The 14,494-nt window shown below is 33.1% G+C and overlaps 1 protein-coding gene across 1 annotated transcript in view; it reads left to right on the top strand.

Moving 5' to 3' along the window:
* Lrp1b (LDL receptor related protein 1B) overlaps positions 1-14,494 on the top strand; it is a 1,466,647-nt gene that overhangs the window by 529,243 nt on the left and 922,910 nt on the right. Inside the window, 1 exon segment of the mRNA XM_042683428.1 lies at positions 12,388-12,645. Coding sequence (XP_042539362.1) covers positions 12,388-12,645 — 258 coding nt within the window.

The raw sequence follows: 14,494 nt of genomic DNA, 5'->3' as shown, positions 1-14,494 counted from the left end.
TATTGAAGCAGTGGTAATATAAAGAGAAGTACACTTATCAGTCACTGGTGCAAATATCAATTGGCACCCTAGGAAAGAGTGGGCATCTTTGCCATCATCAACTAAGAGCAGATAGAGATGTGAGTCCTGTAAATGACTTCGGAATTTCATTACAGCTCGGATTGTTGGTGTTTGTTGAGATAAGGAAAAAATGAAGAAAAGGCTGCTTAGGCAGTAGACATTTTGGTAGCCAGAAAGGGAATAATAAATAAAAGAAAAATAATAAAAGAACAAAAGAAAAAGTATGCCTATAGTTCATGTTAGAGAGGTAATGTTTTCAAAACAGTTGTTGTTTGCATTCCTGAAAAAACGTTCCTGAAATACGTTCCTGAAAAAGACCAAAAAACAAAAAACAAAAAAAACAGAGGGAAAGTTACCTCTTGTACCTTACAGTTTACAAGTTTCTTCTGAGAGGGAGAGGCATCATCCAAGATTTGCTGTCAGGACTGATGCTGCTTGAAGGAAAACAGACAGGCTTTTCTTATCTTAGTAAGGATTACCTTCATCACAGTACTGTCACTCATTAGTCTATTAGTAATGCTAATTTAGTTACAAACATAGTCTACCTTATTGATTTATAAAGCCCCTCATAGTAAAATATAAGTATTAGTTAGGGAAAAGTTAGCCAATTAAAATTTAAAAACCATAATAACTGATAACGGTAATACACTAGGTCTTTTTAGAAGGTTATATAGCTAAGCGTGGCTTCCTGATGTAAATATTCACCCTTCATGGAGTTTTATTCTTTTTAGAGGGCCCAAATTGTAGTTCTTATAACTGTAATGAGCACTTAATGATATGATGAGATATAAAATATCCCGTGGTAACAGTAGTTGGGCATCAGGTTATTAACACAGATTTCTTGTTGTTTATCTCTCACGTATAGGATGATGAAATTATTGACAAGACTGTATGCAATATGTGTAGGGAATTAACTTCATATAGAGAAAAGTGTATGGACTTGGAAACTGATGGTTAGAAAAATTTGAAATTTCCTGATATTTAGGAAAAAGAATAAAAGTGTTAAAATATTGAGACCCTAATGGTCTACAAGAAAGTCAGAGATAGGAAAGGATTTAAAGAACAATGGGATATTTTTGATATTTTTTTAAATTTAAGTTTTGTTGCAAAGTTGTTGTACAGAGGAGTTACAGTTACATAAGTCAGGTAATGAGTACATTTCTTTTGGAACAGTGTTACTTCTCCCTCATTTTCTCCCATTTACTCCCCTCCATATTGTAAAATTTATTTCCAACAGTGTCTAGTGAGTATCACTGTTGCATTGGTTCATTGATTGTCCCACCGTTTCTGCAATTTCCCTTCTCTTCCCCAAATCAGATAAACTTATATACAAGACAAAGTGTTCAGAAATCAAAAAACAGTGATATCAGGGAATAAACCAAAGGGGAACAAGAAAGAAAAATGAAATAGTACAATTTAAAAACCCTCTTGCTTCCACTTCTTGTAGATGATTTCAGTAAGGAACATTTTATATGGTCATATGCACATAGCTATTGAGCTATTTGTGGTACTTTCTTAAGAATATCCTCGACAAAAAGAGAGATTTCTCTGAAGGAGACTTAAGAATGCTCAATAGGATAAATGAGGAAATAATCCACCATCTCTGCCCATAAAATTAATGCAAATCAAAACAACTTTGAGATTCCACCTCACCCAAGTTAGAATGACTATTATCAAGACAACTAATATTAACAGATGGTGATGGGGATGTGGCCAAAAGGAAGTATTACCACACTGTTGATGGGGATGTAAACTTGTTTAACCACTCTGGAAAGCAGAATGACTAAATGACAAATGACAAATGACAAAACATAGAGCTTCCTTATGACCCAGCAATCCCACTCCTGGACATTTATCCAAATGACCATAAACTAGCCCACACTAAAGCTACCAGCACAACCATGTTCAGAGTAGCATCATTTATCAGAGCTAAGATATGGAATTAACCCAGATGCCCCTCAGTGTGTATATATCTGTGGTATATATTTGATAAGTTTTGCCCTGTTATTCAGGATTGATTCCAATTTTGGGGTAGCATTAGCCTCAAAAAATGGTTGGGGGGGGAGTTGCATAGATCCCATAAGTGTGTCCTTTCAACTGAGGTCTCCCATTGGGAAAAAAAGGTTTAGGAGGACTTTAATCTGAGTTATGTGAATCTGGCTGTAGGATGAGGTTTTCTAAATGTAACAAGATTTTATTGCTTAAGTCTCTATGGGGTAGAAATTTTAAAACTTCTCCAGTTGACTTTGAGATCCTGACAAGGCATCCTGAGAATCAAAATATTTCTATATAATATAGAGTTATTTTAATTAATCTCCTATAAGCCATTATTGTATTACAATTTAAATTACCCACAAAGAAGTAGAACTGCACTTAAATTACATAGTGCACACTTTTTCTTTTCTATTCAAATCTACTAACAAGTATAACAATGTTGAGTATAAAAACTTCTCATGAATATTCTGTTGGTTTTGTTTCAGGGTGTGTGTGGTGTTATTTATTTCTTTAATAACTTATTTTGCTAGAGGATATCTTCACAGTCTACCACTTTTCTTGACATTTCCAATCATTTTTTCTAGTAACAAAGCTGAAAGATTAATAAATAACAGAGATCACAAAGCTGGTGTCTTATGTGTCATCACACTTTTCCTTTACACATAAGCTAACAAAATACCAAGCATGGAAAAAAGCTTATTTTCCATTTTGTTTACATATTTACTAAAATAAATCTGAGGGATTTTCCGCAGATTTGAATGAATCAGGACATGGTCATATTTACGAGCTGTTAATCTGAAAACCAAACAAACATTATTTTTTAAAATACATGGCATGTAGGCAAAATTTTACCATATTTATTTATTTTTATATGTTATCAAACTATTATCTAATCTTTATTCTAGAATAAATTCAATACCATGTTTTAAAATTAAGTCCCTTCCTATTTTGAAATTGCAGAAAATTTATAAAAAGTAAAAGAAATGAACATCATTTAAATTTATAGAAATTACAAATGACTAAATAGATGAGGCAGGGATAAATATATCTATCTCTATCTAACTAGTTTTCAAGCAAGAATGAGAGGAGTATTTGCCTATTGAATTCTTTAGGGCATGACAGGAACTTGTGGGTCAAACCTTCAATCTTATTTGTTGAGGAGGCTGAGATCCAGGAATCACAATTTGAAGCTAGCTTGGTTGGAAATATCCATGAGACGCTTATATCTAATTAACTAGCACAGCACTGGAGCTGGAATGTTGTTTAAATGTAAGAACACCATCCTTGAACAAAGACACTAAACAAGAGTACAGGGCTCTGAATTCAATCCCTCAATACTGGTATACACATTGGCATAGACACATAGATATAGACACAGAGACAGAAATTATAAAATAAAAATTAAAAAGAGATTTTTCAGGGCAGGAGGACCTTAAATCATGAGAAATATATGAACTCTCATTACTTATAAAAACATTAAATTAAAGAGCTGGGGCTGAGAAGGTGGCTCAGTGGTAGAGCCTTGCATGCATGAGGCCCTGGGTTCGATTCCTCAGCACCACATAAGCAAAAAAGAAAAAAGCCGCAAGTGGCGCTGTGGCTCAAGTGGTAGAGCGCTAGCCTTGAGCTGAAGAGCTGAGGGACAGTGCCCAGGCCCAGAGATCAGGCCCTATGACTGGACCATCCCCCCCAAAAAAGAAATTCCATATATATAAAATAAGTGAATTTTCTCATATGAAAAAAAAATGAGCCTCCAAGGAATTGCATATATTAATAAAAATCTGCAGATATTGAACAAAATCTAGCGTCATAATAGCATTAGAAAAAGTCCTTGGAGCCAGGTGCAGGTGGCTCACTCCTGTAATCCTAGCTACTCAAGGGGCTGAGATCTGAGTCATGGTTCAATGCCAGCCCCGGCAGCAAAGTTCGTGAGACTTCTGTCTCCAATAAACCACCAGAAAACTGGAAGTGGTACAGTGGCTCAAATGGTAGAGCGCTAGCCTGAAGCTGAAGAGCTGAGGGACAGTTCCCAGGCCTGGAGTTCAAGTGCCACAACAGACAGAAAAAAAAGTCCTTGGCTTGATTTTCCTCTGGAGATCTTACTTTATTTTACTATGATGACTGATATTTTGTACCAGTCATACTTGACTAGCATTTCCTCTAGTCAAGATGTCTAGAGACTTTTTATTCCTCAGAAGAGAAAAATATGTTGCATTATTTTCATTTTTTAAAAGTGTATGTGTTTCTTAGCACTGAATTACAGAAACCACACATTCCATTGGTGCATTGCATGAAATATAATGCTGACCAAAAGATTAGATCAATATTGTCATAATACATGTTGAATGATTGAAACAGCATAAAATAAAGTTATTGAGAACATGTGTTAAATGTAACTAGACATTTGATGTATCATTACTATTTTCAGTATCTTTCAATAGTAGCAATTTAGAAAAATTTTAAAAATAAGTTGTATATTCATATTTCAGAGGCTATGCTAATTAAACCAGTGAACTGTACTACATTACTTCATTTCCCCTCTAAATAATGAATCTTCATATTTCTACCTCCATCTTCTTTATTCTTGGATATATTTTCCAGAGAAAATACAAGTGCTTAAAAGAGAACCTTTCTGACTCTAGGCCCAATAATCCACTATTATTCGGTATGAGTCTAGAATGAAGAATTCTACCTTGTTCTTGCTTTATTTGAAGAACAAACTGAGTTTTTTTTCCTACCAAAGTTCAATCCTGTAATTGTGCACTAAGCCCCACTTCTTTCGCCAGTTAAGAAATGAGTCTTACATGATGTCTTCATTTCTTCAAATGTTTATTTTGTCCTTATAAATCATGCCTACTGCCATAAATGCATATTTTCAAGTTGATAGAAAACAGCTTTTTTTTACTTCATATATTTGTCTCCAACTACCACTCCAGCCTTTTCTTTTCGACACAGGAATACTAATGCAGTGTGTGGGTCTTTACCACTTTCCCCTCTTTCTCTTGAAGTTACAGCCATAAGTTTTACATTATTCTTATTACTGACTTACATCTATTGGTAAGTTCACCACTGACCTTCACTTGCCTCCTTCTTCAGTTATTGGTTGTTAGAATCCTTTCTTGGCAGTTTGCCCTTTCCTTGAGTGGCATTTCTCCGGATTATTCTGTAACCAACATCATTGCATGATTCAAATCTTCTCTTTGACTATGCTGCCCTAGCTGATTCCATAGGGCCTCTCAGTATGTGGCATTGCTTTAAAAACACATTCTTAGTGGAATGAAATATAGTGCTGACCAAATGATTAGATCAATCATAATTGACTTATACACTTTGAATGATTGAAACAGCATAAAATTAAGTTATAAAGAACATATGTTAAATATAGCTAAGGGGAGCTGTGATTAAAGTGGTATAGCACTAACCTTAACAAACAAACAAACAAAAGACCTAAGAGAGCAGCACCCAGACTCTGAGTTCAAGCCCTAGGAATGCATAATATAGTAAACAAGCACCCAGACTCTGAGTTCAAGCCCTAGGAATGCATAATATAGTAAACAAACAAATAAGAACACATCCTAGAGCCACTACTCATGCCTACCTGTAATCCAAGCTACACAGGAGGCTGAAATCTGGGGATCATAGTTCAAAGCCAGGAACGCTTGTGAGGCTGCTATCTCTAATTAACCACCAAAAAAATGGGCAGTGGAGTTGTGGCACAAGGTTTGATCACTAGTTTTGATCACAAAAAAGTTCAGGGACAGCATCTAGATCAAGCCCCAGAACCAACACACACACACACACACACACACACACACACACACCAAATAAAACCCAAAACACCAAAAAACCTAAACAAACAAAAAACACCACAAAAAAAGCCCCAAATACATCCTACCTTATAGCTTTGAAGTGTCTAGAAACAGATTTCCAGGTTTTTGTTACCAACGTGAATTTCTTTGTTGAACTTCAGACAAACATATTGAACTGTATATTCAGTATCTCTATTTAAATATTGAATGCAAATCTGAAACACTAAATGTATCTAACAGAACTCCTGATTATGACCCACAGTAATTTTTTTTTCTTCCATGTTGTTCATGTTGGTAAATGTAAGCTTCTGCTAATCAACTTTTCAGGCCAAAACAAATTTCTTTTCCAAATGATATTAAGTATTGCTTGTAGTTTAGCCCCATCTAAAATATAAGTTGTATGTAAACACGAATTTTGTTAGATTTTTTTCACTGTTGCTATCTCTAGAATCTAGAGCAGAGCCTGACAACAGTTAGTCATACTCAATAAATATTTGTTGAACAAATAAATGAACATGCAGACATTGAGACAATTATATCTTCTTTTGAGCAAAATCAAATACTCAGTTTTAAAGTCTTGATGTTTAAAAATATACATTTTACAAGTCAGATATATTGAGAAAAAAATATCAAATAAACCAACATATCTTACTTTTTTTTTTCTATGTATGTCAGTCCTGAGGCTTGAACTCAGGGCCTAGGTGCTATTCCTGGGATCATTTGCTGAAAGTTGATACTCTACCCCTCCTGGCGTTTTTGTGGTTAATTGGAGATGAGAATCTCATACACTTTCCTGCTCTGGCTGGCTTCAAACTGCAATCTTCATATTTCAGGCTCTTGAGTAGCAAGGTTTCATTTCTCTTTAAAAATTACTATCAATCTATAACATAAAGGGATATGTGTGAATTGAGAAAATGTGTTCTTGTAAGTAGTTAATTCCTGTTAACAAGTAATGTGTCTATGAGATTCTACAGTAGCCACTGACAACCTTTCAGTAACAAAAGTGATCATTTAGTAACCTAAATTTTGGACAAAGTATTCTCTGAGACTGAGAATTTTCTGATAATGATCAAAGAATCGTCAATTAAATTTCGCTGATTATCCTGATTGTACTCAGATTATATTACATTATTATTCTTGTGGAAATACTTTATCACTTTTAGATTTATGCTTTTAAAATTAACTCTAAAAACATTCAAGAGTAAACAATCATACATTCTCCCAAGTTCTATTCATTTATTGAACACTTAACTATACATAAATGTCATTGGACAACTGAGGACTAAGTTTCTTAGTGTAACATCAATTAATATTATATTATTATCAATATCAATACTGGATTAATAATTAGGTAATTATATTAATACTTAAAATAATATTTAATAATTAATATTAAATTAATTAATATTAATAAGATGTCTGTTTTTAGTATGTGGCGTAATTTTGACAATTATTATTTTTATAAAACATAAATCTTCACTCTTGAGAAATAATACATTGCATTGTTTTTCAACGATCACATTTAAAATTGGAATTTCCTTTAAAAATGTTGAACAGTATTTCACTAGTAAGGTCTAAATGAAAATATGAGTTAACTGTTTAGTATCTATGATGGTTAATTCACATTGGTTCATAATTTATTAGTTTGTGTTTATTTCAGTATCATTCAAGGTTATAAAATGCAGTTGTACTTATTGGCTGGACCAACAATGTGCCATTTTCTCTTATAACTGACTCTGCTCTCATTTATTCCTATTTATTTTAATTATATTTCATTCTCCCCAATCGCTAAATTTAAAATTTCTATACACAATCCTTGAATATCTCTCACATCCTCTACATTGACACATTTTCTGCAATGTAAACTTCAATTTCGTTTCTTTAATCTATCCTAATGTAAGATCTCAATGCTTAATATTTTGTTTTCTTACTACCTAATTTTTGAAAAAAAATTGTTTTAGAAATTCAGTTATGTGTTGGCTTTGTCAATTTTTTTTTTATAATCTGGCCTTACTTTTCTAATTTAAAAGGATATTGATAGTTTCTATGTAAAATGTAGAACTTCAGATGTAGAAGCAGTTTAGAGGGTTTTTTTGTTGCTTTGTTTGCTTTTAATTCTAAGGATCCTTGGAGCTGGTATTTCTCTGATGACTCTGATTTCATTAGGGAAATTATCACATATAGCAACTCTTCCTTTCTATAATGTGTCAATCTACAAAAGATCAGTAGCATCTGTCCTACCATCTGACAGTTTTCCAACTCACTCTAGAATATTATCATAAAAGTAATGTGTAAAATAGGTTTCTGCACTACAAAAGTTGTATGTTAAATAGGTTAAATAGGTTTTTACCTTTTACCTTACCATTTGACATCAATTATAGTATCTTTCTTACAACAAGTAAGGAAAAGAAAAATCAGACAATATACAAATTAAATGGAAAAAATGTATGTTCTCCACTATATTTTACTTATCCTTTTCATTATATTGTAGTAACACATTATAATCCCATATATTAATTCTGGCTTGACCTTTTGAGAGCACAGTTTTAATCACATTATAAACTGTTTCTAAAATTAACACTGGCTTTTTATTGCAACCTCAAATAAAAAATGGCTATCACCTGGACATTCTTAAAGTTACATGCTCAGCTTCTGTAGAAGTCACAGAGTTTCAAGATAAACACTTACGTAAAGTAGCTATGTGATCTAAAACAAGTTATTTTACTCCTACACATTTTAGTTTCCTACTATAAATAATCAGGAGAATATTAACATGCAATTTTTGAACATACAATAAACTAATAAAGGATCATTTGTATTAACTTGATCCATGTCTTCAACATAGTTTATTTCACTTACATTATGTTGACCTATATTTTGCATACAGTGTGATATACATTGATCTATAATTTAATATATCATTTCAATTTATTCACAACCAGTTGTAGAGATTTCTTCAGTGTAAGTCTTGGTTCTCTGAGGCAGAGAGTTGATTTGAGTATGTTTTTGTGCTTTAGTGTCTTCCTCTCACTAAGTAAGATTTTGATGTCCCTACTACTAAAGGCATCTGATGTTTTTCCAACTCTTCCTTTGGGAAAACTGTCCATTCACTCTAAAAAATGACACAAAATAGGAACATCGCTTGTATTCTTGTCAGGATTTCATCCTCATTAACTGAGATAATGGTGAACATCAGTTGTCATATAGAAATCTGAGGTAATGATGCACAGTGCAGATCAGCTGAAGGGAAGGTAGAAACAAATGACAGTCATCACCAAGCCTATGCTGACCTGAATCATGAAGTATTTAAAAGATTTGTATTCTTAGGATCTGAAATGTGGGTGATTTCCTGAAGCTCAATGGCCTCGCATATCACATTACTTGGCTTTATTTTCTAAAGTGAGATCCTGTTAATAACTATAAGGATATGTAACTATAACATCAATAAATCATTTCATAATGGATGTTAAATGCATCTTTTTTCCAGTTATAATTTGTGTTTTAAAAATTATTCTTATTTTTAAATAAGTTTTTTTATTGTGAAAATACTGTAAAGAGGGGTTACAGTTACATGAGCAAGCTAATGAGTACATTTCTTATCAAGCATTGTTGCCTCCTCCTTTGTTTTAAATCGATAAGTGATAAATCTTTGAACTCTCAGCTGCTATTCTATTTCTTTGAAGGTTTAAACTTGCTTGTGTATATGTATTTCATTAAAATAATCACTTGGTTATTTTACAAAAACTAATTCATTTTGTCAATAAATACTGAATATACTGATTATTCTCAGAGGACTTCAAAACAGTGTTATATTCCAGCATCTCTCCAAAGAATATTTGTGGCCTACTCAAGTATGACTAATAGCTAATTCAGAAATGGTTGTCTCAATGTGAATGGCATAAAGCTTTGAAAGTTAGAAGCTTTCAAGTGTAATTCATTTTGAATGAAAGTATTGTTGCAGTTCATTTTGGTTGTCAAATGAAGACATTAAGCAATGGCATTACTTCAGTGTTTTTTTTTTATCATTATAGCACAGCCATCTAGGAATCTTCTCTATACCGAGAAATCAATTATCTTACACCTGGAAAATGACAAAAGAAAAAACTAAGAATGTAGGAAATAGACCAAGTGTAAACCTCTGAATGAGAAGACAAGAAGGGCAAATGTAATGTAGCCCAAAAGTGGATTTAAGAGTTTGAGAGAAGCAAATTGCCTAACTAGGCTCAGATGTGGTCAGCTGGCAAGATTATATTGAACAGAGGTGTTGCACAATTGTACTGGCGCTTCGAAGAAAGCTCATTATGGGAATGATGTTAGCATTCCTGACATTTTTTGTTAGCTGTTTTATACCCAGGCTTTTCAAATAAGTCTGTAGCATCCATTGGTAAAGAAGTATTAGACTTATTTTACAGTCTCACTGAGACTTTTTTGTTAGTTTATTATCATCCATTTTTCTCTTTTTGTTGCTTTCATTAAATGAAAAATGTTTGTGTTCTGGCAGGCAGAAAGGAATCAAATAGCTTGATTGAAATCTTCCTACAGGGATAAGAATTTCAATATTCAAGTATTTCAGCCAGGAGCCAATGGTCCATGCCAGTAATCATAGCTACTCAGGACGCTGAGATCTGAGGTGGTTCCAAGCCAGACCAGTTAGGAAAGTCCCAATTAACCATGTAACCATTAACAATTAACCAAGAAGTGGCCCTGTGGCCCAAGGTGGTAGACTGCTAGCTTTGAGTAAAAGAGATCAGAGACAGTGCATTATGACCACACACACACACACACACACACAGAAGAATTTCAGTACATTGAAATAGGCATAAGCTTAAAACATCTAGGTTTGATGTTTTAAGCTTGGTAGTGAGAACACACAATCCTCTTCATTAGTTATCTGATGGAAAGGAAAAGTCTGAAACCTTTACTTCTGCCAGAAATGATAAGAGACCACTAAAATAATCCTGCTTTAAACTGTATTTAATCATATCATTAAAGTATATGTGTTATCTTTTGTCCAATATTACAATGTTTAGCATTAGTGTCCCATAGGCAATAGTAGTAAAATAAGGTCAATTAAATTAAAGGAATGATAATATATTTCAGATATAGCATTAGAGATTTTACATGGGCTTGGGCTTTTATTCTTCCTAGAATAAGAGCCCTTTGAGGAAATGAGTACTGGACTGCCCAGATCTACCTTGTGTTGAAATGGCATATTTCTGCCTTGTGTTGAAATGGCATATTTCTGCCTTGTGTGAAGAAAGGAGAGTGTGAACATAAATAAAGAAGGACATTAGAATAACATGGGTGAGAGATGATAGCAGCTTGAAGCAAGCTATGGTTGCTGGAGTTAGTAGGAACTAGCAGGATACAGGTTTATTGATATGTTGGATACTAGCAGGATACAGGTTTATTGATATGTTGGATGGGCTCATGATAAGCATACAGAAATATATATTCCCATATTTCCTGTTTCTTAATTAGCAGAAAAGCTACTCTGAACATAATTATATATCCAAACTATATCAACACTAGTTTTTAATATTGGATATTTTTTATCCTATTGAAAAATGTGTGCAATTTATACGTGTTCATCAAACTCCACTGGATGCTAACACCAGGAAAATTCCATTCTTCAGAAACATGTTATTGACCAAGTCCCTCTTATGTCTATGGAACTTTTTTTTAACAATTAAAGTATCTTAAAGTTTTAAAACAGTGTTTAAATTTAACGTCAGTTTATGACCATAATACACCTTGATTAATGTCACCACTTTCATCTTTCTTACATCTAGAATATTATCTTCCTAACTTTAGCAAAGAAATGGGATAGAAAGTGACTCAGTAATCACAACCTAAAACTATGACAATATATAAGTACTTGGTCTTTTGAGTCAGTCAGTGGAGCCAACATAGTCACTCTGTAAGCATAAGATTCGTGCATTCTTCCTCAGAGAATTGAGTTCTGACCTATACATTCACTAAATAATACTAATAATGCTAATAATAATAATAAAATAAGTATAAAATCATGTTCTTGCTTACAAGGGAGACCTGAGAACCCATACAGGGAAGTCATTACAGATTCATCATCATTGTAGCTGATAGCACTTCCCTTTTTACCATCAATGAAAGTGAATAGCATTGTCTTCACATTTAGACAGTTCATTGTAACTAAAGGAATAGGGAGAACAAGCGCTTCATGAAATGTTTTCCCAGAGATGGACCTGGAATATACAGTGAAGTGCATGCAAAGTTTATTTTAAAAATTGAGCAAGAAATTTTTAATTTTTTTTACTTTTTTAAGTTTTTTTTTTATTGTGAAAATACCATGCAGAGGGGTTACAATTACATGGGCAAGGTAATGAGTACATTTCTTATCAATCATTGTTGCCTCCTCCTTTGTTTCCCCAAACCATCCCTTCCCCTCTCCATCCCCCCATCCCCACACCCCCCTACCACCACCAAAAATATAAAAATATTATTCTCTTACTTAACTCATGCATGGTTCTATGTTTTCTTCCAGAACCTACAGATAGTCCACCTATGCTACTAATTGCAACATCAGAAACAATTGAAGTTTTCTTTCTTAATGGAAGTAAAATGGCCAGTATGAGCTCAGCCAATAAAAATGAAATTCATGCTCTGGATTTTAATTATAATGAAGAAATGATATGTTGGATTGAATCAAGAGATTCTTCAAATCAACTCAAATGTGTCCAGATAACCAAAACAGGAAAATTAACAGATGAATGGACAATCAATATTCTTCAATCCTTCCACAGTGAGTATTTCAATTCAGTAATAAGCTAAAGGTATTACGCCTTTGGGGTTTTATTTACTGGTCACAATTAGGATTATTCAATTTTTACCATTAATGGTGGACTGCCATGTGTGTAAATATAAATTCATTTAAATAACTATTACTTTTAAATTTCACATATGCACACTCATGTTCAATAACTATGTGAGTAGTAAGGCACAGAGTGAATTTAATTAATTTTTAGTCCTTATTACAATGTCACCTATATGGAATTGTGATTTTTCACAGAATGGTGGTCTACAATGTGATAGTAAAGGTGGGATTTTTTTTAAAGTAAAAAGCACAGTTGATGACCAAAAAGTCATTGCCTGTAGAATTTGTTTGACATATCTTCAAAGTTATTTGGTTTATAATATACCAATTGGTGACAACTATCCATGTGTCTTGCTCTGGTTAAAGCAACTCAAGAGTTTTTACACATTTATTTCTTTAAAATAACTACTATTTGTGATTACTTTTCATTTTCCATGTCAAATATTTGATAGCCTAATAACTACCCTCAATTCTTGTAGTATGCTATAAATTGAAATCAATTTGTTTTACATATTCACATATCACTTCTGCTTATTCTCTCCTGCTTTCCCCATCTTTCTTCCAAACAGTAGTATCTAAACTTATTTGTACATGTGTAAAGAAATATTAATGATTAGTTTAGTATGTGTCAAGCTATTTTGTGATTTATGGAAAATAACTTGTTATTACATATGCTGTTAATATAAAATCCATGGAGGAGGGCTAAGAAGGTGGCTCAGTGGTACAGTTCTTGCCTCTCATGCATTAGGCCTGGGGTCGATTCCTTAGCACCACATAAGCAGAAAAAGCTGGAAGTGGTACTATGGCTCAAGTGGTACAGTAACCTTGAACTGAAGAACTGAGGGGTAGTGTCCAGGACCAGAGTTCAAGCCCCACGACCGACCCCCCCCCAAAAAAAAAAAATCCATGCAGGAGATGATGAAACATATATAATCAAGAAGGATAAAGGGAATTGTATCCTGGAATAAACATCATTTAAACATAAATCAAACATAATCACCCAATGTAGACTGGTGGTTTGAATTTGATACTATTTCACTAAAATTTTACTATTTAATATTAATGAAGGAAATCATGTTATATATTCAAAGATTGTAAAGAAACATTTTGAAAATTTAACATTAAAAATGTGACAAAGCCTTCTTTAAAATAGATCGCACATCATAATGAGAGCTATGAATGCTTATATTTCAAGTAGTCTATGGAAAAGTGGTTGCTTACAACTAGACTAATAACTATTGGTATCAGCAAAAAGAACACTGACTATCCTGGAGTTTAATCATTGGCTTAGTAAGGCTTTGGAAATTAATTGAAAAGCAAGCAATAGTTTTTGTTTTTGTTTTTTTTTTTTACCATGTTAGTGATTCACTTAACTAATTCAAACACATTTGTCCCCAGCAAATGAAATACTGAGAGGTCAAATAGCTAGATTATTCCCTACTCCGGTAAGATTACTTTCTAGCTTATTTAAATAAAGTTTATCTCCCCAGTTAATAATAGTAATGATCACTTTTTTAATACTCACTTGAGAATAACATTATTTAGCAAATCCATTCAAAATCAAGCATTTGCAATTTAGACTATTTATAGAAAATAACCTGTAATGTGAGTGAATGCATTAGAGCTATAAAAACAAATCATGGAAAGTCAAATGATTTTTTGGCTAATAAATTTGTTGAAATTTTGAATATTCACTGTGAACCAAAAAAGCCACTGGAATTATTTTTTTAAATTTTTTAATTGTGAAAATACTGTACTGAGGGGTTACAATTACATG

Source organism: Dipodomys spectabilis, unplaced genomic scaffold, assembly GCF_019054845.1.
Source record: "Dipodomys spectabilis isolate Male_0828 unplaced genomic scaffold, ASM1905484v1 ptg000081l, whole genome shotgun sequence".
NCBI classification, from domain to species: domain Eukaryota; kingdom Metazoa; phylum Chordata; class Mammalia; order Rodentia; family Heteromyidae; genus Dipodomys; species Dipodomys spectabilis.
This window is presented reverse-complemented; position numbering and strand designations above follow the sequence as displayed.